Below are 18527 nucleotides of genomic sequence, written 5' to 3'. Positions count from 1 at the left end.
GTGGGGAGACTCTTTCCTGTCTGAGACACAATTGGGTTTTTTTTTTAGCACACTTGTAATAACAGAGCAGTAGCAGCAATAACTATATAGTGAGAGTCTGCTCTGTGCAGAACCCTGAGCCAAGTGCTCTCCATATACCATATCCTGTTGACCTTAGGATAATTTGTGAAGTAGGGGTGAAACCCAGCTCTAGCTGATTCAAACCCTGTGCATTCAACTCCTATGCCACACCAATGCTGCTGAGAGCGCAGGCTCACTGCAGCAAGACTATGAGCACGAAAAGGGTTGGGTTGAATCTCTGGGACTGGATCTGGAGCCATATGTGACTGAGCCAGGTGAAAGGGGACAGTGCCCTGATGGAAAAACATAATAAAGACAGTGTCCATAACATTGTAACTGAGATTTAAACCAGTCCTTATACCTCATTCCCTTGGTAGATGGATAACTTTGAATTTCAACAACTGCTGACCCTGTCTAAGACCGTTTATGTCTTTTGACTTAACGTGATTAAAGTATGAATATTAGATGCCTGTTTGAGCCCACCGTAAGATGGCAACGGAGACTTCCCTACACATTCCTTTCAGAAACCTTGTAGTTAAGGAGATGAAGGGACTGAGGGGTTGAGTCACTGTGCACTGGAACCTCCACACTGTTGGCCCACTGCGCGCAACTGAGAATCCCAGGATGGGGACTTATCCCTGAGGAAAGAAAATGAGATGATGGGAATTCATCTGAGGTTGCTGGTCCCTCTCCCTGCTCCTCATATTCTCTGCCCACTCCCAGGGCCAACCAGCACTTTCTGAAGCCCTCTTCACCCTGCATCCTTAGTTGGCCAGAAAGTTTTCAGCCACTTCCTGCTGGAAGCTTGACTAATTATACACTGGTAGCTGATGTCTTCAGCTCACCATCTGAGCAGTAACCTTAAATGCTAAAAGAAAAAAAAAAATCATTCTCTTGAATAAGATGCTCTCTCTATCTCTCTCTCTCTATCTCTCTCAAATAAAACACATTTTTAACTAAAACTTGTTATCCAAGTTTTCTGGGATAACTCATTCACTACTCTGTAGGAATGATAAGCAAAGAGATAAAGACAAAGCATTCAGTTGTGAATTCTCTCATATTGTTTTGTCTCCTTGTGCAGAGTTCTGGTAGATTCTGGGCTGGAATGTTCAAATGTACCTTCTCTTCATTTTGATTTTTTTGAGCATTGTTTCCTGGAAATTTAAGCATGCCCCCCTCCCACCAACAAGTCTCTGTTAGATCACTGCCTACATAAATGCCAACTTTTAAAAGACATCAGAGAAACTACCTTTCAAAAGATAAAACAGAAGATTAATGTTTTCGAAATGTGATCTATATTAAGCTTCATAAAATAAAATTTATTTTGAAATAAATCATCATGAACAAATAAATGATCTTAGAATGGGTTTGCCTCCTGTTGTTGTGAGGGAGTATTTTGAGCAAATTGGAGGTTGAAGTCAAACATGACTCCTTTGGCTTTTCTTTTTTTTTTTTCTCTCTTTTGGTATATGTGTGTTTCTGCTTAAACTCTCCTTTCTTTTTTTTTAATGTTTATTACTTTTTAAGAAAGAGAGAGAGTGTGTGGGGAAGAGGAAAAGTGAGAAAGAGAGAGAGAATCTCAAGCAGACGCCACACTATCAGTGCAGAGCCTGATGTGGGGCTAGAACTCACGAACTGTTAAGATCGTGACCTGAGCCAAAATCAAGAGCCAGACGCTGAACCAACTGAGCCACCCAGGCGCCCCTTCCCTTCTTTCAATCTGTCAGCGTCGTCTGTGCCCCTGGCCTCTGAGCCAAACGCAGGGCTCATTCACCCACCTCCTATTTCTACTTCCACCTTTATAATTGAAAGTATCCTTAAGTATGACATCCTTAAAAGCAAAAGGATTCAATTCAGTAACAATCTAGTTGGAGAGGAAATGAATCCTCAGCTTACCTAACAAGGTTTGTTCATTTGTTCATTCAAAAGCTACGTATTGAGGACCTACTCTGGGATATGTACGGGAACAAAGCAGAAAATACATATATGTGATGCCTAAGTCCGGTATCTAGTGTGTTAGAAGGTAATAAAAGCCACGGGAAAAAATAGAGCAGAATAGGGAGGTTGGGAGTGCAAAGGGCAGATCTCATTAAGGAGAAAGTGTGGGAATGAGCCGGAGAGATGTCTGGTGGAAGGGAATCTAGGATAGAGGCTCAAGCTGGTGCAAAGGCTCAGAGGGGGAGGCAAGTGCAGAGCTTTCAGGGAAGAGGGAGGGGAAAGGTGTTCATGGAGTGGAATGAGGGCAAGAACACAGAATAACCTGAGTCAAAGAAGTGTGAAGGGTGGCAGACTGTGGAGGGCCTTTTTGTCCGTTACAAAGAATTTGGCTTTCACTGAGTGAAAGGGGAGGTTTAAGAAGAGGAGTGATTAAAAGGTTCATGATGATTTCTGCTATGGAAGTAGATTATAAGAGACAAGGATTATAAGGAAGTAGATTATAAGAGACCAAAGAGAGGACTCTGGAGGCGATTGCAGTAGTCCAGGCAAGAGACAGAGGTGACCCGGACCACCAGTGAGGGCCAAGACAAGGGGTCATGTGGTTGGGCCCTGAATATATCTGGAAAATAGACTCAGCAGGATTCGCTGATGGATTGGAGAGAATGTGCTGGAGAAAACGAAGCATAAGGAGACCTCCAGGGATTCTTATCTGTGCAGCTGTAAAGATGGAGTTACCATCAACTAAGATGATAGGGGTTATCGGAAGAGCAGGTTTTGGTGGGAAGAGCAGGAATTCAAAGTTGACAGGTTAATTTTGAGACGTCGAGGACCCAGAGTGCAGTTGTCAAATCTGCAGTGAATACCTGAGTCTGAAGTTCAGGGGGAAAGTCTGAACAACAGGTTTGCCAGTGTATGATCAGTGTATAGGCAATGGTCAGAACAGGGAAACTGTTGGGGGAGCTCATTGAGAGGATATGACTGCTGGTTGACACTCAGCCTGGGAACTGAGGCTCCTCACCCCCTCCACTTTCCTTGGAATATGGGTCCTGCTTGTCTTATCCATGACCAGAGGCTGCTCCAAGGACATGCACTTGAGAGAGCCACGTGGTGTTGAGACCATCTGGACGGTGTACATGGCTGAAGCCAGTCAAATCCTTTAGACAAACTCTTCAGATTTGGCAGGCAGGTACAGAGATCTATTTGTCCTGTTGCTACCCAACAAGGGTATTGCTACCCAACGTTGGTATACCCAACGTTATAAACTCCATAACGAAGTTCCCTTGCTCATTAAAACTGCCAACTGCCACCTACCTTTCTGGAGTGGCCTGCCTCTTTCTTCAGCCTCCCCCTGTCCTCCATGTACGGGGCCTGGTTTCAGATTATACCTGGGAAGTACCTGGGAACCAACAGAATCTGGACGGCATCACGTGGGGAATGAATGCAGGTAGAGAAGAAGAGACACCCAAGGACTAAACCATGAGGTATGGTGGCGGGGGGAGGTGGGGTGGGATATGAAGGAGCAGCCAGTGGGGGGCCTGCAGGAAAATGAAGGAGAAGTTGCTTGCCTGTGACAGAGACTCCTTCAAGGGAAGGTCAAGACTGAGGATTGACACCGGCTTTAGCAAGGACATGGGGGTAATCAGAGACAATGACAATAGCAGAATGCCATCACAATCTTACCTATTTATTAACAAGCTGAAATTTAAAGAAACAAGTAAGGCCGTGTTCCCAGAGTGGATTCAGATTCTATCAAGTCATTTACAAAACAATCAAGTGAACAAACCAAACAAGAAAAAGAAAGAAGAGACCAAGGGTTTGAAGTTAAAAACTTATTTTAACTTATGCTGAAGTCTCAACCCTTCTCCAGTACTTTGCAGAGAGAGTAAAATTTGTCTTTTAGGGAAATTTTATGGTGAAACTAAGAAGTTGTTCTTTTGTGCCCTCATGGCCTGTCTACTTTCCCTCTTGGGGATCTCATTTATTAGTCTCACGGACTTCATTTCATCTACACTCTGACATCTCCTGAATTTGTATTCTTAGCCTGAATGTGTTTCCTGAACTTCAGAAGCAAGTACCCCACCATTGACTAGACATCCCCAGTTGTATGTCTAATAAATATGTCAAGCTGATTATGTCCCACACAGAGCTGATCTTACTCCAAAACCTGTTCCACTTGCGGTCTCCCCATCTCAGCGAATAGCAACCCCTTTGTCCATCTGCTCAGGCCAAACCGTGGCATCACTTTGGCTGCTCTCTTTCTCTCACATCCCAGAGCCTATCCATCAAGAAATCCTGTCAGCAACATGTCAACATGTATCCAGACTCCAACCTTGTCTCATGGCCTATCCTCCCATCTCCCTCTCTCCTGGACGACCACATAGCCTCCTGACTTGTTCTTCTCCTCCATCCCTGGTCCTCTTTAAGGACATTTCCTCAACACCCAGGTCATTCCTTGGCTTGAAATACTCTAATGGTTTCCATTATCCTACCGAGTAAAAATCAAAGTGCTTACGGTGACTCACGGAGCCTTGCAGCATTTTGTCACCAGACCTCTCTGACCTCAGCTCCTATTTTTCTGCTATTTCTAGCTTGGCTCAAGCCACGTGGCTCCCTGCTGCTCCTCAGACACACCAGGCCTGCTCAGCCTCAGGGCCTCCACACTGCCTGCCCTTCTGCCTGGGCTCTGCTTCGGCTGCTTATCAAATGTCCCCTTCCTGGTTGGCCTTCCCGGGACCACCCCCACCCCACCACCTGCAACTGCATTTCTCCAACTCTCTTTCCCTCCCTCCTCTGTTTTTTTTCTGCCTTATTGTAACACCACCTAAAATGTTTTATAAATATTCTTTACCTATTTGTGTTGTTTACGGTCTTTCTTCTCTGCTAGGATGTGAATTCCACGTGGGCAGGTCTTTTTGTCTGTCTTTATTCTGTTTGGTGCATTGCTGCACCCCCAGTATCTGAAGCAGTGATCGACACCTAAGAGGCCCACTAGAGGTCTGGGTTCAGGATTTTGCTCTTAAAAGCTCTGTTGACGCAGAATAGGTGTGCACAACCATGGTAATTACTAAAACACTGAAATATTTCCTTATTGCTGAAACCTCAGCTCCCCACCCCAAACCCTCCACTGTGCTCCCCTGTGACCTCCTCATAATCCAGAAACCACAGGATTAAGCCCAGCTCCTCTGTAGTGGCCGGTGTCCTTGTAACTGGTCAGTGCTTACATGATGCTACTTTCATCAAATATTTCAAGCATCACCTTCACTCACACCCAAGAAACTACACAGAAGCCTACCTAGCTGGTTGCTTGTAATCTTAGCCAGAAAAATTCTGAAATGAATTCAGAAAGGAAACTTACCTGAGGTTTTTTGGAAAAAGACCACAGAACTTGCTCTGGATGATTCATTCTTGGAATCATTCTCAAAGAAAAAACCAAACCAAAACAAAACAAAAACAAAAAGAAAACATAACCAATTTTCTCTAGAGATCATTTATTATGGGAGGTTTGATGACTAAATATGGGTAAGACCTCCCGAGGCGATTTCTCATGGTATACTGGAAATGAATCTGGGTCTCTTGATTTCAGTACAGTGCTTCTCCTATTACATACTTGGGAGACTATGACCTTATTTTGTCTTAAAATACTGGGAAATAACTAACACTCAATTAAAACCATAGATCTCAAACATTGAATAAGATTTGATGGTAATATTCACTGATGTAATCACCATCCCAAACACCACCGGAAGCATTTCTTCTTCTCAGAAGTTTCCTCCACACTTTTTACCCACCAATTTCTCACAATCTCAAACACATGCTTCATGATTCCTAGTCTAAGTTAATTAGCCTGCCATTGGGCTTCATAGACACATAATATGCAATATGTACTCTTCCATGTTTAGTTTCTTCTGCTTGGTGTAATTTGGGGGCGGGGGGGGCAGGGCTTTAAACTTCCTGAACGTGATCTTTTTGAGATTCATCATGGTATTGTACCAGTAATTCTCTTCTTTCTCATTACCTTTTCTTTATCCATTCTTCTGGTTGGTAGACATTTGAATCATTTTGTTTTTGGTACATGAATATGGCGTCCATAAACACTCTTTTGTAAGTGTTTTGTGGACACGTGCTTTTAATTCTCTTGGGACAATACTAAGAGTGGAATTGCTAAGTCACAGAGTAGATGTTCCTTAACTTTATGTTTTGTTTGTCAACTCATTGAGATATAAATGTACGTGCGATAAAAAGAATACATTTTAAGTGTAAAGTTCAGTTAGCTTTGACAGATGTATACCTTATGAGATCATCATCTCAGTTCAGATATCATCCCATAAATTTCTGTTATTCTGCTTTACAGTTAATTGGCCCCCGCATCTCCCATCCCAGGTAATCACTAATTAACCTTTGCCACTTTAGAGCATTATAGAAATGGAATCATAGAGTGTGTACTCGTTTACTCCCGGCTTTTTCACTCAGCCTAATGTTTCTTAAATCCACTCATAGTGTTCTTTCTTTTTTTTTTTTTTTTTGTATTGCTGAGTAGCTTTCTATCATGAGTGTAAAATAGTGTCTCCATTCACGTGTTACTGGTCATCGCGATTCTATGAACATCTGTGTATAAGTCTTTTTGTGGCCATAGGTTTTTATTTCCTTTGGGTAAATCCTTAGGAGATGAATTTCTGGGTCATATGGTAAGCAGTTACCAGAAGCTTCCAAACTATTTTCCGAGGCCATTTATCATTTGACACTCCCACCAGTGATATATGGGAGTTCTGGTTGCACCATATCCTTGCCAAAACTTGAAATCCTCAGTCTTTGTAATGTCATGAGATGGATTATCATTGTAGCTTCAATTATTTAATTTTCTCTTTTTTTAATGTGTGTTTTGGCCATCAGTGTATTTTGCCAAATCTCAATTTGAGTCTCTTTCTCACTCTTTTTTTAATTCGGCTATTTTGTCACCTTTATAAATTATAGATACAAGCCTTCCATCAGCCATATAAGTTGTATCTTGTCTGCATGTGGCTTGGTCTATTCAAATTATAATGATGTCCTTCGAAGAACAGGGGCTCTTATTTTGGTACATTCTGTTATTTATTCTTCTTTCATGATTAGTGATTTTTTTATCTAGTCTAAGAAATATTTGTCCTACTCCAAGAGGAAAATTATGAAGATTTTCGACTATGCAATTTCCACAAATATGATTGATTTTGATTTTATTTTTATGTATATTGTGAGGTAAAGATCTTCCATCCATACAGATAGCCAGTTTTTCCATCATCGTCTGTTGAAAACCATGCTTTCCTGTAGATTTATGTTGGTGCTTTTATCAAAAATCAATTTCTATATGTTTAAGTCTATTTCTGGACTCTTTTTTTCTGATCCTTTGATCTATATGTCCATCTTTATGCCATTACAACACTGTTTCCATTATTACAGCTTTATATGAAGTCTTAAAGTCAAGTTATATAAGTTCTCCAACTTATGCCTGCTGGCTAGTTTTCATATGGCCAGCACCTCTGTTTCTCTCTCCTGTGTGTCCTCAGCCCACAGAGTTCCTTCTGGCTTATAAGATGCTCACTCTCTTCTTGCCCCAGGAGTTCTCATGGGATAGTCCAAGAGTGACTGAGGCCTCACCTTACTGTGAGATAAAATAGAAAAGCCAGAGTTTCAAGGAAGAGATGTAAAAATATGGCAGAAAGGACATTGCTCCTATTCAAATTTGTATACAAACCTCTCCTTTCCAGACAAACATTTTCAAGTATCTACTTGGCGCTGGGTGCTATGCCAGGCGTGAGCTGTGTCAGTGGGAAAAACTCACAAAAAATCTCTCCGTTTCTGGAGCTCGCATCCTAGTGGTGGGAAACAGAATACAAACAGGGAACACAATTCATAGGTAGAAAATTAAACGTTGATGGGTGCCCTAGTAAAAAGGCCAGAGCTGGGTGAGAAAATAGGGAATACGTGGGGGGGGGGGGGGCGGGGGGTGTGAATATCGCAATTTAAAATTGATTGATCAGATACTCAAATGAATGCTTTGACACCAATGTCCAGAACTGCACCATTCACGATAGTCAAAGGCAGAAACAACCCAAATGTCCATGAATGCATAGCTGGATAAACAAATTGTGGGATATTCACACAATGGAACATCACTCAACCACTAAAAGGAACGTAGTACCGACACGTGCTTCAACGTAGATGAACCTTGAATACAGTATGCTACATGAGAGAAGCCAGACATCAAAGGTATTTACTTGATGATTCCATTTATATGGAATATTCAGAAGGGGGAAATCCAGAGAGGCAGAAAACAAACTGGTGGTTGCTAGGAGCCGGAGAAGGAGTAATTACTAATGGGAGTGAGAGTTTGTCTGGAGTGATGAAAATATTTGGGAACTAGACAGAGGTGGTGGTTCACAGCATCACGAATACACTAAATGCTACTGAATTGTCATTTTAGACCGATTAATTTTATGTAATGTGAATTTAAGCTCAATTAAAAAAAAAAAGCTATTCAGAAGCAAAGAAAAAGAGAACATTGAGTCGTCAGGGTAAGGCTTTTCGAGAAGTTACCACAGGAGCACTGACTTGGAGGAGATGAGCAAGTTAGCCTGGTGGGTAACTGGAGGACACAGGGTTGGAAAGGAGGAACTGGGGAGGTGATAGGTGGCCCCAGGTTGTGTGGGCCCTCAGAGCTGCTGTGAGGGCATCGGCTCTTCCTTTGGGTGAGGAAGGACTAGATGATCTGCCTTGGGTTTTAACAGAATCTCTGGACCCCTATATTAGGAACAGTCTGAAGAGGGGCACCAGTGGGAGTAGGGCGAACTGACAGAAGCCATCGTTAAAGCCCAGGCACGAGGTGGTGGTGGCTAGGGAGAGGGAGGTGGCTAGGGAGATGGGGGGAGGTGCTGGCAGGTAGGATGTGTTTGAAAGTGAGACCCAGAGGGTGTCCTGGTGGATTGCAGGCCAAATGTGTGAGGAAAAGAAGAGTTAATTACACAGGGTGAGTTCTGGCTTGAGCAACTGGAGAGACGGAGTTGCCATCACTGAGGTGAAGAAGACTGAGGGAGAAAGTGCTTTTCTTAGGGGCGAGGCAGGGAAGGAGCACTGAGAGCTCCTAGAGTTTGAAGTGTGGCGAAGAAGAATCTGCCCAAGGTGCCACGGTGGACGGAGTGCCCCCCAGAACCTTCTCCCAAGACCCAGGCCAGGCCACCCACTGCCACACAGGGTCTGCCTCTATTGGTTGTAGGCCCTACGAACACCCCATTGGGAGAATGGGAGGAACGTGGCATCCTAAATCTCTCGAATAAAATGGGGGGAAGATTTCCTCTTTGCTTATTCCTGTGAGAATTACTGAGAACCTGACCTACTTGGATTCACGTGCGTGTAACATGACAGAAATGTCCTGGCTTTTGACATGGTTTACAGTAAGACCATGGCCATTTCTGGAGTGTGAGACATACGTCTTGATCTAATTATGACACCGGCCAAGACAAATGGAGAAGTCTTGCAGGGTATCTCCTAAGCTAGGCAGTATTTGAGTGCCACGGTCCAAATGCAAGTTGCTAGCTGTTACTCTGGAAATAAAGGTTTTTTGGGTTTTGCTCATTTTTTAGCAGAAATGTCAGAGAATTATATTAGAAATAGGGACACGTGAGATTTCAAAACTATAACCCCAAATCAGATGAAAATTATGGCTAAACTAAAAAATCAGAAAGCAGTTATGGCCAAATTGGGTTAGATTAATTTTTAAAAATGGAGAGTAGTTCTGAGAAATCTTAAGAGGAAGAGGGTATCCGCTACAGAAACAAGCAGACATTGAAAGATTTCTCCTTAACTTGGGGCGCCTGGGTGGCTCAGTCGGTTGAGCATCCGACTTCGGCTCACGTCATGATCTCACAGTTTATGAGTTTGAGCCCGGCATCGGGCCCTGTGCTGACAGCGTGGAGCCTGGGGCCCGCTTCGAGTTCTGTGTCTCCCTTTCTCTCTGCCCCTCCCCTGTCATGCTCTCTCTCTCTCTCTCTCAAAAACAAATAATCACTAAAAAATAATAATAAAAAGAAAAGTTTCTTCTTAACTTGACAGAAACTTATGGATGCCCCAAATTCTGGTTTTTAGAAGTCTTTGCCTTTCACATTTTGTCTTACTAAGTTGCTATGAAATACTATACTTTTATGTTGGATGGGGTCTTGGTGGTCAGAAGCCAAAGTGGCTTAGTGATTTATAAAGAAGAAACTTTCAGGAAATCAGACTAGGTTATTTTTGTTTAATAACCCAGTCATAATTATAAGAAAGAAAGCTTTACTGCTGTCTTCTTTCTCTTTTTTAGTTGACACTGAATAAAAAAAGAAAAAAAAAAACCCTTGGCTTTGAGGTTCAACAAATTTGGTTTTAACCCTAGCCACAAGTGGATGAGCTTGGTCTAATGATTTAACCAGTCTCATCCATGGGTTTTATTTTAATCTGTAAAATTGGAAGGGCGTTGTTGATAAGCAGCACGCTGTACTGTACTGTAGATGAAAGGACTTTATTTTTTTTAATTTCTAAAAAAATTTTTAATGTTTATTTATTTTTGAGAGACAGTGAGACAGAGTGTGAGCAGAGGAGGGACAGAGAGAGACAGAAGGAGACACAGAATCTGAAGCAGGCTCCAGGCTCTAAGCTGTCAGCACCGAGCCCGATGCGGGGCTTGAACTCATGAGCTGTGAGATCATGACCTGAACCGAAGGTGGACACTTAACCTACTGAGCCACCCTGGTGCCCCAGGACTTTACTGTTGAATGGATTAGTTGATTATCTTACAATAGTCGTTAGATTTTACTAAATGCTTCTGTAAGTTTTCACAACTGTATTAAAATTCTAATTGAAACCTTTTTTTTTTTTTAGGTTTATTTATTTATTTTGAGAAAGAGACAGTGGGAGGGGCAGAGAGAGAGGGAGAGAGAGAATCCCAGGCAGGCTCCATGCTGCCAATGCAGCCCCAAGGTGGGGCTCAAACTCACAAACTGCAAGATCATGACCTGAGCTGAAACCAAGAGTTGGATGCTTAACTGACTGAACCACCAGGAACCCCTAAACCTTATTTTGAACTAAGAAATCTTTAAAAAATTTTTTTTAATGTTTATTTATTTTTGAGAGACAGAGAGAACAAGAGTGAGAGAATACAAGCAGGGGAGGGACAGAGAGAGAGAGAGGGAGACGCAGAATCTAAAGCAGGTTCCAGGCTCTGAGCTGTCAGCGCAAAGCCCGAGGTGGGGCTCGAACTCACCAACTGTGAGATCATGACCTGAGCTGAAGTTGGACGCTCAACTGACTGAGCCACCCAGGTGCCCCTGAACTAAGAAATCTTATTTGAAACTAGGAAACCAATGTAAATGTGGTCTAGTCTCATGAAAAACGCCTACAGTTAATAAAATTTTTTGAATCATATATTAGTATGCAAAATAAAAGCTCATATTCATGTATAAGAACTTTCAAGTTCATGCTATTTTATGTAACAAAATGCTATCTGGAGTTTAACCACACCCTGGGCACTGTTCCAAGCCCACTTGCTCCTGATTCTGTGGTGTCAGTATGAAACTCATACGATCTTGATAATAAGAGTCTGGACAACTAAAAGGAGGGTAGAGATAAGCAGACCCGATTCCCCGAATTTACGCGAAACATCTCAGGGTAAATCTCCTAGCCGTGACAGGACTTTGCATTTCTTCCTCTCGGAGCACGTGGCCAATGTCCAAACTATGACTGTATCCCCAAGCAGGTAGGCAAGCCTGTGCAAGAGCTTTGCCGGCCACAGTGTGGGGTAAAGAAAACCTACTAGAACTCTTCGTTAGCAACACCTCCTCACCTTGCTCACACGTGGCAGTGTGACCTAGTGGTTAGGTGTCTTTAAGGCCCACCTGCTTGGGTTCTGTGTCTTAGCAGCATGTGACTTGGCCAAGTTGCTTAACTTTTCTGTGCCTCGGTGTCCTTATCTGTAAATCAGGAATAGTAATAATAATAGCACCTGCCTTCTTGGGTGTTGGGACAGTGAAGGAGTTAACAAATGTTAAGTCGCTTAGAACTGTATCTTGGCATAGAGCGAGTTCTGGAGAGAGTTCAACTATGGTTACGGTATGACACCGGTCTGCAGTTAATCCCTGAATGCTTCTGGGATGTGGTCGGTTTTAAAAGTGAGTTGAATTTACTCATAATAGAGCATTTCAGCTGCGTGTAGCTGAAATCTAATTTTGCAATTAACATTTGTTTTACATGGAGCCCAAGGGTTGAAGGTTATGGTCTTTATCAGGCCCCTTGAGGAGACTTCTTACTCATAATTTATCTCTATGTCCCTGAACTCCTTAGAAAAACTTCCCTTTTCCATCCAAACTGAGATCTTTACAGGGACTTACATGTGAGGAGCCCAGAAGCTGGAATCTGTTTTTGGATGAGTCTGGACCATAAGCAGGGCATTTACAAACCTCCATAAAGTCTGGCTTACTTCTCATTGCTTCCCCTCATTTGCTTTTGGAACTCTCTGCACCAAATCTCTCCAAACTGGATGAGCATGCTTAACTAATGTCTGCCAAATGAAGTGTCAAGGGATATTGGGAAAGGCAGACTCAAGGCCCCAAGATTTCAAGATCATTTAGAATCAACTGAGTAGTCTCAGGGCAACAGGAGCACGTGGGTGACTCAGTCCGTTAAGCCTCTGACTCTTGATTTCTGCTCACGTCCTAATCCCAAGGTTCATGATCTGGAGCCCCAGATCGGGCTTTGCGCTGACATCATGGAGTCTGCTTGGGATTCTCTCTCTGTCTCTGTCTCTGTCTCTCTCTCTGCCCCTTCCCTGCTCAAGCGCACGTGGTCTCTCTCTCTCTCAAAATAAATAAATTGGTTAAAAATATTATTAGGGCAGTAAAAGACAAGGATTACTTAGCTTGAGAAACTGATGCCAAACCAAGGGGAGATGATAGGATTACTTCCTCTAAAGGGATTACTCAATGTTGTCATTATGTTTAAATATTTATGTAACAAGGACAAAAATTCTTGGTACATGATGCACCAGTATTTTTGAACAAGTCATGGATTTTGGCTAAAAAATCACATTTCATCGTGGGTGGAGTGAGGGATGGTAGGATGTCTTTGGCTGCCTCCCCTTCAAAATAAAAGAGAGAGTTCATGCACCTGAGGACTCTTCAAGGAAGGAGCCAGAAGAGGTGGAAGCTGTTCTTAGCTCAGTCATTGACTTGGAGTCCCTTCCCTTCTGTCCTTCAGTTTGGGTAAGCATCAATTACTTATCTAAAGTTTACAATAACAACTTTTCTATACACATAATATGAAAAGACTGATGTTTACAGGAAATGTGCTTCCTTGAAGTATTATATTAAGGTCTGTTGTGTCAGTTGATCTATTGGTCAGTTTTTCTATTAGTTCAATTCCCTTCCCTGACTTTTTAAGAAAAAAACCACCTAGTTAAATGATTCCCTTGCTGGAAAGAAAAAGAAAAGTATGTAATTATTTTGCACAGACCTTTGACTATTCTTGAAATAACTTTGGTGAAGCTTGGGGACAAGCTGAGGCAGGGGTGCATTTTTGAGGGTTTGGTGTAGGGCTTAGGGCAATTACTTGATTGATGTTTTCCCTGTCACTTTCCTATAAGTTTAACTGCTTTGTGATGACTCTTTGCATGTGTGCCTACAAGTGGGTCATGCCTGTGTGCAGGCAGGCCCCAGCCTGGGTGGAAATGTGTGGTTTTGTGTTACCACTTGTAATATTGTATTTTCTAGGGTCTGTGGAATTTTACAGTTTTTATTTGTTTCAAAAATGGAAACTAGTTTTCTTTCCTCCTAATTCAGCTTCTTCCAGTACATTCTCATGATACTATGAAACGGCGTGACCCCTGTAAGGCCCACGTGACCCTAAGGTTCAGTAGGAATAAGTGCAGTGTTTCATGCCTGAAACCCTGCTGTGATACATATTTATATCTAATAAATAGCTGTTGATTGATTAACTCTCCGGGGGGGGGGGGGGGTTGGTATTGAAATAGCAAAAATCTTGGCAATAAATACTTTGCTTGTGATTTTGTATGATTTATGTTTCAGTTGAGACAGTGAAACTGCTTTCCAGCTATAAATTTCAGGGGTCACCGTCTACCTCCTAGGAGAGACCTTTACCATCACATGTCACGGATTCGCCTTGAATAATCTCAACAGTTAGTTACCAACACTTGCTCTGGATTGAAGAACTGACAATGCGACTTTGGGTCTTGGCACTTTCAACAATTCTGGTACATTCCACAGCAGCTAAGTTTAGTAAGTATTGCTCTTCAGTGAAAATTGTTAAAATTTTAAATTAAGTAATCCCCAAAACATTTGCCTTGTTTCACACCGCTTGTTCCTGGTTGCTCCAGTTGAATCGGAACCTGGAAAACTCGTTTATGCTCCTCGATCATTCTTTATTGCAAATCTAACGAGACAAATTCTTCAGAATACAGCATGATTTTAGTTTTACGTATTTATAAACATCGAACTTTACCACATGCTGCCTGCACACGGCAGGTGCTGCAAGCATTTGCTGTCCCGCAGTAGGCTTTGTAGACGTAGATGTGGCTGCTTCTCCCCTGGGGGCAGGGTGAGGGGGTTGAGCTCCAAGTTAATTCATTCGTCTGTGCTACCCATTAAAACCTTTCATAAAAGATCTTAATCATTTACTTGTTCTTTCTCAGTGAAAGTGTCACACAGAATAGCCCACTTCTAAATTTCATCCTAGAAGGATAGAGTATAGGAATTATAATGTTTTTAGATGATGATCACTTCAGGATCATATTGATGGTTTCTGTTTTGTTTTGGGCAGGCAAATCATCCTGGGGCCTGGAAAATGAGGCTTTAATCGTGAGATGTCCTAGGCAAGGACGATCTCGATACCCTGTGGATTGGTATTACTCAAAAACCAACAAATGTATCACTACCCAGAAAAGAAATCATGTACTTGCCTCAGGGGAACGTCTTAAGTTTCTCCCGGCCAAAGTCAACGATTCTGGAATTTATACTTGCGTTATCAGAAGGTACCAGGCAGCCACCCATAATCTTTGGGCTTGCTCCCTTTTCTTTGATAGTTGATGGTCTGAGCTGTCCTCACTGTCCTTCCCTTTCTAGACCTTTCTGTAACAGATGAATTTATAAAGCGATTTGAATAGAAGAGTCCTTCTAGGAACACCATTGGGTTGGGGTTTGGGTGATTATGAACTATGTAGAGGCAGAATTGCAAGAATGAATTTGTAGCCCAATTAGGAAAAGACCTAGCTTGCCTAGTGACCAAGAGAACTGAGAGCAATCATTCACTTTGGTTGGAACAAACCAGAAAAAAGACCCAGTAATCTAGATGTTGAGCGTCAAAGAGGCCTATGGTGGGTGCCATAAGGCAGTTACTAGTCCCTTAAGCCTGAAAGGTAAGCTGAAAAGGGTTGTGTAAGATTGTGTGCCTGCAAATTACTTACCCTACATACATATTGTTAAATGTTTTGATCTTGGACCTGTGTTTGGTACATACAATATGTCAGATGAACTACATCGGAATGCAGGGTGTGTATGGTTGGCCACCTAGGTTCTGAGGTCAGACCAGTTTTCGTTTCAAATTCGTGTTCTGTCACTAGTTAGCTGTGTGATGCCAACAACTACTTCTCTGTCCCTCTGTTTCCTGATCTATAAAATACACATGATAATATAGCACACTTCAAAGCATCTTATGAGAATAAATTGATATGGTGTTACCACCATGAATGCTACATAGTAAACTCTCAATAAACACTAACTATCTTTATAATATCCTGTTCTTGGCATGGCACCTGATAGAGTGTATAAAGAAATAGTGAGGGAAATATTCAGGGCTACCACAGAGGCTATGTTGGCTCTCAAATGCAATGCAAAAAGTATTTAAAATTCTAGATTTCAATACATACTTTTAAATAAGGAAAGAACCACTGTACCTCAACTGTTTGAAGAACAAAAGTAGCATTCAGCAAAAGTTAGAATGGGATGAGGTTATTTCATAATGCTGAGTAACTTTTTAAAATCGTTTGACTTATTTTGGTAGCCCTCCCTTCAATAAGACTGGCTATGTGAACGTCACCATATATAAAAAACAGCCAAATTGCAATATTCCAGATCATCTGATGTATTCAACAACATTTGGATCAGAAACAAATTCCAAAATATATTGTCCTACGATTGACTTGTACAATTGGACGGCACCTATTGAGTGGTTTAAGGTAAAAGGAAACTTGGGGGAAATAGATAACATTACACAGGATAGCTGCAAGTGAAGAGTTACTGGAAATGGAAGGGAGGTTTTTGTTTTATTTTGTTTTGTTTTTTTAATTTCAGGATTGTAAAGCTCTTCAAGGACCAAGGTATCACACACACAAGACATTTTTGCTGATTGACGGTGCAACCAGCAAGGACACAGGTGATTATACATGTAAATTTATCCACAATGAAAATGGAGTCAATTATAGCGTGACAGCGACCAGATCACTCACAGTGAACGGTAAGCTGCTGAATTTAACAAAATTGATTATTTAAAAAAAATAATGTGGAGAAACTGTGCCCTTCTTGTTGATTTTCCTGTACTAAAGACCCCCTTATCTGCAGGGGTAATTCCAAAGCCCCCAGTGGATGCCTGAAACTAGGGATCATACTGAAGAACCTCGTATATACTATGTTTTTTCTCACACGTACATACATACCTGCGATATGGTTTAATTTGTAAATCAGATGTGGCAAGAGATTAGCAACAGTAAGTGGTCATAAAATAGAACCATTACAACGATATACTGTAATAAAAGTTACCATACATCTTGGCAAACTCAGCATATGATTTTTTTGTCTTTCCTTGTGAAGTTGAGAATTTTCACCTTTTCACTTAAAGGAAGTGCTTAATGCTTCTCTTTGACTTTTCTGAATTGCCACCATCATCGCTCTTGTGCTTCGGGGGGTATTATTAAGTAATATAAAGCACACTTGAACACGAGCAGTGTCATACCATGACAGCCAATCTCATAACCACGATAGCTACTAAGTGACTAATGGGCATGTGGCAGATATCATGTGGATCTACTGGAAAAGGGACAATTCACTTTCTGGGTGGGACAGAGTGGGGCATTGTGAGATTTTCTCGTGATACTCAGCACAGTGAGCAAGCTAAAATTTATGCGTTGTTTATTTCTGGAATTTTCAATTTAAACCTTTTGGACAGAGGTGGACCATGGGTAACTGAAACCCTGAAAAGTGAACCCGGGGATACGGGGGAGCTACTATGCTTCATGGTCCCTAAGATGCCCTCCAGCTTCATGTTATCTTGCACATTCTCTATAATAGCACAAAGAGCTTTTCTAAATGCACGATCAAGATTTAAGAAATTTTAGGGGGAGATTATGTTACTAATCTAAAGCCAGACTGGTTCTCTCCTCTATGACTTCACTTTTTGAAAACAGCATGATCGGCATGCCAACTTAATAAACATTTTTGGTATGATAATACACGTATTTGGAGAGCAAGATTAACTCTTCTTCTCCCAGTTTGTTGTCAGAGGCTCTGTAAATAGAAAAAAAATCTGTTTAATCTCTAATATAACTAACTAGATTAGAAGTTTAGAAGTGCTACAAAGGACTATAGTGATACTGCTGGGTGGTTTTTAATTCTCAACCTAAAATTGTTAGGAGGCAGTGAGTAAGCAAGAGTGTTTATCCGGGATCAAAGAATTGTAAATTTGAGGTACTCAGATTTGGGTAGAACCCACATAGTGTCCCACTAGGGAACAAAAGTCAGGGTTTTTTAAAAAAAAAAATGTTTATTTATTTTTGAAAGAGACAGAGGCAGGATGCGAGCTGGGGAGGGGCAGAGAGAGAGGGAGACGCAGAATCCGAAGCAGGCTCCAGGTTCTGAGCTGTCAGCACAGAGCCTGATGTGGGGCTCGAACTCACGAACCGGGAGATCATGACCTTGAGCTTACCCCACTGAGCCACTCAGGAGCCCCATAAAGTCAGGGGTTTTTAAAGCAAAGAGGGAATGCCTGTTATACATTGTTTACAAAGAATTTTGATGCATGTTGGCAGCAGAAGGCTGATCTTCACTGAATATCATTGGTTCCTAAGGCTATCACACAAGCAAAGTCTTTTATTGTACCAACTTGCAGATGTTTGGGCTTCATCTTGGAATATATGTGGTTTAGTCAGGTTACACGTTCATGATTCCACCAGTGAGGACATGGGCCCGTCTCCTTAATGGCCTCCTGGCTCCATTTCAAAACCCCTTGACATAAGTGATGCCATTCCATTTCACATAATCCTGGTTTGCAATTTGTCCAACATTATCAATGACCTCAAGTAGCTAATTTGATCCTAAAAGCTGGTTTTCAAATGTTTAAGTCTATAAAAGTCTATTCAGAGGAAATCCCTCACAGTCAAGCATGTCAAATCTATAAGGAGTCACGGTCTCTTTAGCATCACTTGATCTACAGATACAGGATGAAGTAGCACCGGTCAGTGTGGAAGC

At 41.8% G+C, this 18527-nt stretch overlaps 1 protein-coding gene across 4 annotated transcripts in view; it reads left to right on the top strand.

Annotated features, from left to right (window-relative positions):
• The window catches only part of IL1RL1 (interleukin 1 receptor like 1), a 69420-nt gene that overhangs the window by 37191 nt on the left and 13702 nt on the right, over positions 1 to 18527 (top strand). For 2 of the 4 annotated variants that reach the window (XM_019428520.2, XM_019428519.2), the window contains exons 2-5: positions 14079 to 14288; positions 14830 to 15040; positions 16069 to 16243; positions 16359 to 16521. In XM_019428520.2, coding sequence (XP_019284065.2) covers positions 14228 to 14288; positions 14830 to 15040; positions 16069 to 16243; positions 16359 to 16521 — 610 coding nt within the window. In that variant the 5' untranslated portion in view covers positions 14079 to 14227. Of the gene's footprint in view, positions 1 to 10205; positions 13257 to 14078; positions 14289 to 14829; positions 15041 to 16068; positions 16244 to 16358; positions 16522 to 18527 lie in introns of those variants that run through there. The other 2 variants (XM_019428518.2, XM_019428521.2) reach the window with 2 other exon arrangements.

The sequence above is a fragment of the Panthera pardus genome, unplaced genomic scaffold, assembly GCF_024362965.1.
Source record: "Panthera pardus isolate Hobbes unplaced genomic scaffold, ASM2436296v1 HiC_scaffold_25, whole genome shotgun sequence".
NCBI classification, from domain to species: Eukaryota; Metazoa; Chordata; class Mammalia; order Carnivora; family Felidae; genus Panthera; species Panthera pardus.
The sequence above is the reverse complement of the archived record's forward strand: the minus strand, read 5'-3'. Positions and strand labels throughout refer to the sequence as shown.